Below are 6389 nucleotides of genomic sequence, written 5' to 3'. Positions count from 1 at the left end.
CTCTCTCTCTGTTGTTTCTGCCTTATCAGTCATGCTTTTTCCTTTGCGCTAAATGACCATCATTTTGTTGTCTAAGTGCTCAGCCGCAGACTGACTCAAACAAATGCTGAAATAGTCATGCCACAACACTCTATTGAATGACCTTTTTTTTTTCTCCTCTGCAGTGAATCTGAAACGTCAAAGTCGAGACTTTCTAAATCGGATTTGTACAACATGTTCAAGGCCACATGCCAGCACTTCGGCCAAGAGGGGCTGGTCTCAAACCCCAACTATCTGCAGGCCAAGCGAAGAAGCCAGGACTTCCTTCAGGCCAAGATATTGATGTTTGAGAAGTTTCAACAGTTAGGTTATGGGAAATGGGTGTCAAAACCAGAGGAGGAGAAGGTTTTCTCTTAATCTCTGCCCGCAACTGCGGAAACCAAGGGCACCCCAATTGGCAATTCTGAGCCTGAAGAGATCTGCTATTGCAACAATCAGCTGACTGTGTTGGCTTGCAGATTTGGCAGTCGATCTTGGTGACTTATTCAGCTTTCTGTGATGCTGTAGCCTCCCCTCCTCCCACCCTTCACACTGGTGGTATTCAGTTATCCAACATACGGAAACTAAAAATAGAGAAGGGGTAGGGGCGTAAGTTTGCCGACCATGCAGATTTCACAGTCAATCTTGGTGACTCGCTACATTTTGCTGGCTGATATCGCTCAGCTTGTTATGAACTTGTCTAACATCCAGAAGCTAAAAATGCAGGGACTAAATCTTACCAATTGTTCCTGAAAGATAACCTCTCCCTTCCTGTTGTCATGTCAGGTGACCAGTTGCTTTGCCTTTCATCTTGTCCTCATTTTGCGTACAGTAAAGTGTTGAATTTTAGCAAGAAAAAATTGTGAACTTTTACTGCTCACATGTTTAAATCAAGCCAATTCCTGCAGATGACACTCAGTTCGAGATTTGCCATATCTGTATTTTTTTTCCCCTCGAGGATTTTAGACTCAAATGGTATGGATGCTTTTCTATCTGGTTGTGTAAAATGACTTAAAAGATGATAAAAAGTCGGGAAAGATTTTTTTGTTGCCAGTCCATAATACATTTTATCCTCAAAATCCCTGATCTTATTGCCCGTTTTTTTTAAGGTCATATTATTCTGCACTGAGAATATCCAATAAGGCTAAAGAAATTAACTTAATTTTTTATTAGTTGCTGTAGATTTAACAGAACAATATTCTTAAATTTTCAAAACTTAAACAGCACATTGGCTATAAATGTATTAACTCTAAGTTCTTGACCTTTTTAAAAAAAAAGCGCTCTCACCATGCTTAAAAGATTTGTCACTATGTAAATCCACGCCTGTCTTTGCCAGACCTTTCCACAAATTTGTAGAAGGTGCTCAATCGGAAATGCTTCCTATATAAAATCCAAAGACTTCATTATTTATTTACACCATCTTAACCCTATTCACCCTGTGTTGCCGTGAGCAGTGCACTTGTGTCCACCTGGCTTGCCGCGAGTGGGGGAAAAGATTGGTCTGAACTCGACACACTAACGTTAGACACGCATTGTGCCTAAACTATCTAAGCTTTCAATATATGAAATTCCTTTTAGATTTTACTTAAAATGTTATTTTAATTTTATTAGAGAGAAAGGAGAAGGAAAGAGCAGAGAAAAAAATATATTCTTCGTCCGATTGCGACTCATCACCGCTCGATTCACCCTTAGCAACTTATAGTAAATCTCTGGTCTAGATCTAGCTATGGTCTAGATCAAAATTAAAAACATGGTTCATGTATTTTACAAACTCAAAAATAGGCCACATGTTTTTTGTGGTTGTTTTTTCTTCTTCTTGTCCATGAAGATTTCAGTGCTCGCTTTCTTGCCATGATCTGCGGTGATGTGACAAAACAACAAAATTATCTCGTACTTGGCGAAAAACTGGGTCAGAACAAGCTAGCCAAAGTTTTTACAAGCTAGAAGCGACCTATTATTTTCTATAGAAACCTGGATAAGTGATTCCGACTCGATTTTGTTGACTGGTATTTTGATACGACTATTGTCATAGCTCAGTGGGCTGAAGCGGGCGGCAACTACGAGTATACTCGGGTGCAATGGGTTAAAAGGAAAGTCATAATCAGAATGAGAAACAAAATATGTCATATCATCTTCAAAGAAGAGATAATGCCCAGATAGCTGATCATTACAAAGTGAATGAAGATCGACTCCTCGTTTTGCATCTACTTATTGTTTGGGGAAACTTGTCCTCAAGCAATAAAATTTTGTGTCAGTTTTGTCCCTAAACTTGACATGTTTGGATACCTACGAAGGTCAGACTGCAGTATGGGAGTTCCCTTGGTTTCCGATTGCCTGGACAAAGACTGAAGAGAAGGACTCTTTCCAAGGGTTGTGGGCAGCTCCAAATGATTTTCCCCAAATGTGTTGAGTGTTCCCTGATTTCCATGATTCCCCTGGTCCTAGCTGTTTCTGAGTGTAGTGTACTTGGTCCTGCTGGTCTGTGGGTTCTTTCTGATGAATTGTCGGGGGGGTTAAATTCTTTTTTTACCCCTTCCATGATATTGCATTTGTAGAACTTGGGTTTTGTTGGACTTTATTTTCTTATTTGAAAGAAATTATATTGTGTTTATATCTGATTTTTCTTTGTTACGTGTGTACAATTTTTGTCAGAAAGAATTTTTTGTTTCATATGATCAGGGGGAGAGAAGACTGTCTGTTAGGTAGTTACTTTTTTAAAGGATTAAATTACAGACGGAACTCATGTTTGTGTATTAATTAAGTGAATGTGTGTGGTTTTATTTATCTAATTTCATTTTTTTTTCTTTTTTTTTTTTGGACACTATTTTTAAAAGACTGTCTCTTGTTTGTTAATGAAACAGACCAAGAAACTTTTTTATTTTATTGCAATTTATTACTCTTTCTTGACAATATAAGTATGGAAAAGATAAGAAATCTGCGTCTGTTGGGTTGATGAATTTATTACCTTTGGGAGCATGCCCTTAGTGTACAAAATTTTGATTAAGCTTTATGAACTATTATTAAAACTTGAGAGTTAAGTTAAGAGAACAATTAGCATCTTGCACTTCTCTCATGTACATAGATGTACATAAGTATAAACAGATTCCCATTGGAGTTGAGGTCTTGAAAGTAGAATGTAGAGAGCATTGTCTGGACAGTTCATGGGAGATAAAAATAATGAAGGAATCTTTATTTTTTTCATCACATTAACAGCTATTTTTACTTGTTGCTTTGGTTCTTGGGCATATGTTTGATGCTAACTAAGAATAAGAACCCCTTGTGGTTATTCTGCCATAAAAAGTTGTCATACTTACTAAAAAATGTTGTTATTTAATGGAAATATTTTTTTTTCAATAAAGAGATATTGAATTTGGTGCTGTTTTGTTGTTCTTTTCGCATTTCTCGTCTTGTGATGTTAAGGGTTTTGCGGAGACATGTTTTCTTTTCGCATGCGGTGATTTTGCTTTCTTGGGTTTTGCTTAAAGTCCAGGTCTGGCACTGATAACATAGTCTTGGTATGAATATTGAGGTGATAAGCCATGGAGATGTTTGGATGAGATAGGAGGGGTGCGAGCTAATAGGTGACAGCCTTGGCTTTTTGAGTTCGCATTTCTATTTCTCTGTCTATGGACCCGTTTTCAGAAAAAGTGCTGACAAGATACTTGAACTCCTTCACCTGTTCCAGTTGTGTACTATTGACATGGATGTTCAGGGGACTATGATTTCGGCTCACTTTCATAACTTCTGTGTTTTGATATGCTTATTTTCGTGTTGAATTTCTCACAGTTGTTGTTGTGTTCGCTAGTGTGATTTTGGAGGCTTTGTTGGTCATGATGAATAAGACATTGGTCGTGTGCGAACAGAAATTCATTTAGGCTTTCTGGGCTTTGGTTTGTGTCTTGCGTTATTGTGTCCATATAGGGCCTATATTATAAACAGGAGGGGAGATAGAACGGATCCCTGTCGTACTCCAGATCTTACTTTGAACCAGTCTGTATTGCCTTCCTTCGTTCTTACTGAGCCTCTGCTGTTGGTGTATAGAGCTCTGACTTTATGTAACATTTCTCCTCTGGCGCCCTACTTTTCGAGTGTCTTCCAGAGTTATGCATGGTTTACTCTGTCAAAAGCCTTTTTTGGGTCTATAAAGACGATGTTGGATTCTTTGTTGTGTTTGGTTGTTTTCTCGCATATCTGTCATAATGCGAATACACCATCCGTGCATCCTCTTCCCTTTCGGAATCCAAACTGAGCTTTGCTCAGATTTCTCTCTACAATAGGTCTTATGCGCTGCTCTAGTATTTTTACGTATATTTTCCCTGAGTGGCTTGACAAGGAGATGCCTCTGTATGTTGTGCAGTCGCGTTTATTGCCTTTTTTCCATAAAGGTACCACTATGGTTGTCTGCCAGTGCCAGTCTTCTTGGCATTTTATTTGCTCCCAGGTTCTGTTGAAATTTCGCCTCAGCCACAGTATACCGGTGTTTCCACAAGCTCTTTTGGCTTTCGCAGTGATGTCATCTGGTCCTGGGGCTATGTTCTTGGGGCTGGTCATGAGTGCCTTTTCGATTTCACTGGGAAGTATTGGTGGTTCTGTTTGATCTCCATAATATGATGATTGGAACTCTTCTTGTGCGTGGCAAGCGTCTGGGTTGAGTAGTTCTTGGAAGTAATTTTCCAATCTTTTCTTAATGGCATGTTTGCCGAGAATGGCGTTTCCCTCTTTGTCGTTTATAATGCATGTCGGGTTGTATGGCTCTTTCCTTACCCGCATGCTCTTCACACTTTTATAAAATTCTCTTGGGCTTTCCTTGCAGATTTTGGTCAGTTTCTCGCCATATATTTTCCGTGCATTTTCTTTAGCAGTTTTGATGATTATTTTGGTCTCTCTTCTCGCTTTCATGTATTATATATAGTCTTCTTCGGTCTTTGACTTCTGCCATTTATTGAATTTCTTCTTTTTCATTCTAATTGTTTCTTTGGTTTGATCATTCCACCAGCATGTTGTTCTGCCTTTGTTTCCACATATTCGTTTGGTGCCACAACTGTTTTTCAGTATTTCTGACAGGGATTTTTTAAATATTTGCCGTTCGTCTTCTTTGTCTTTGATCTCAGGTGACAGTGTATTGTACTCCTTGGTAATGTCATCCTCGACTGCTTTCTTGATGTTTGGTTCTTCCAAATTTCTACGGTTAGTCGTGGTTTTTCCCCTGTTCTTCTTTGTTTGCTTTACATTGTTGGCTGTGAGAGTAGGTCTGTGGTCCGTGTCGATGATGTAGTTTGGAACCGGTCTTGAATCCTTGGCTGTATGTCTTTCTTTGTTTTCTGCGCTTCAGGATGAAATCAATTTGTGATGCATGGTAGTTCAGGTCACTCCATTTGTACCCGGTCTTGATTTGGCTTTGTCTATGTTGGAAAAATGTGTTCGTAATCATCATGTCGTGCTCAGCGCATAGGTTTAGTATTGCCGTTGCAGTCTGAATCGTTATCGCTGTGGGGTCCCAAGTACTCTTCCCAAGTGGTTCTTCTTCGTCCAACTCTGCCATTTAAGTCTCCCAAGATAAATATACCGGTATCTTCTTTTTTCTTGATGGTGTTAATATGGTCACTCAGGTCTTGGAAATATGATTGTCTATCTTCCTCTGTATAGCTGTCGTTAAAGGTAGCGTATGTCTGGATGTTCGTTGTTGTTTTGCCACTCTCTATGAGTTTTATGTTCACTATTCCCTCTGAGATCTGATTGATTTCATAGATTGTATACATTTTGGCTGGGTGTATGATGAAAGGTACACCTTGTTTGGCTCTCTCATTTTCAGGTGTTCCGCTCCAGATCAGGAGGTAACCTTTATGAGTCAGCTTGCTGTGGTTGCCTCTCTTCCTTATATATCTGACAAGCCCATGATTGCTATTTTCTTTCTTTCCATGAAATTCACTATTTCTGGTTCTTTGTCTCCAAGTCCGCTGACATTCCATGTGCCTATTTTAATTGTTGTTCTAGCTCGCTGTCCGTTTACTTTTCCTGGTCGTTTTCCGTTTGAATCTGTTTGTGTTTTCTCCTTTGATTGTTTCGTAGCAGTAATCACTAGCAACAGCAGCAGTAAAAACAACAGCTGTAACGAGGGCAATTGCAAGACAACGTGGTCATATAAGTGCCGAAAATTAGAAGTCTTACAAGAGAGTAACTAACACCAACAAGAAGGAGGAGAGATAGAATGATACCTATTTGAAAGAAGGAGCAAACGACATCAGAGCACTCGCGAGCCATCCACGGTTTTGATCTTAAGCGTTTTTGGATAGCTAGGTCAAAGAAATGTGGATGGTAATAGTGTACAGTGTAGCGTTTCAGTAGCGAAATTAACGAGAAATTGCCCCCCC

The 6389-nt window shown here is 39.3% G+C and overlaps 1 protein-coding gene across 3 annotated transcripts in view; it reads left to right on the top strand.

Moving 5' to 3' along the window:
• The window catches only part of LOC101855902, a 36809-nt gene extending 33417 nt beyond the window's left edge, over window positions 1–3392 (top strand). For all 3 annotated transcript variants that reach the window (XM_005107411.3, XM_005107412.3, XM_005107413.3), the window contains exon 13: window positions 165–3392. In XM_005107411.3, coding sequence (XP_005107468.1) covers window positions 165–396 — 232 coding nt within the window. In that variant the 3' untranslated portion in view covers window positions 397–3392. The remainder of the gene's footprint in view (window positions 1–164) is intronic.
• The last annotated feature ends 2997 nt before the right edge of the window (window positions 3393–6389 follow it).

The sequence above is a fragment of the Aplysia californica genome, unplaced genomic scaffold (assembly GCF_000002075.1).
Source record: "Aplysia californica isolate F4 #8 unplaced genomic scaffold, AplCal3.0 scaffold00601, whole genome shotgun sequence".
NCBI lineage: Eukaryota > Metazoa > Mollusca > Gastropoda > Aplysiida > Aplysiidae > Aplysia > Aplysia californica.
Note: the sequence above shows the minus strand (reverse complement) of the source record. Positions and strands in the feature narration are given on the sequence as shown.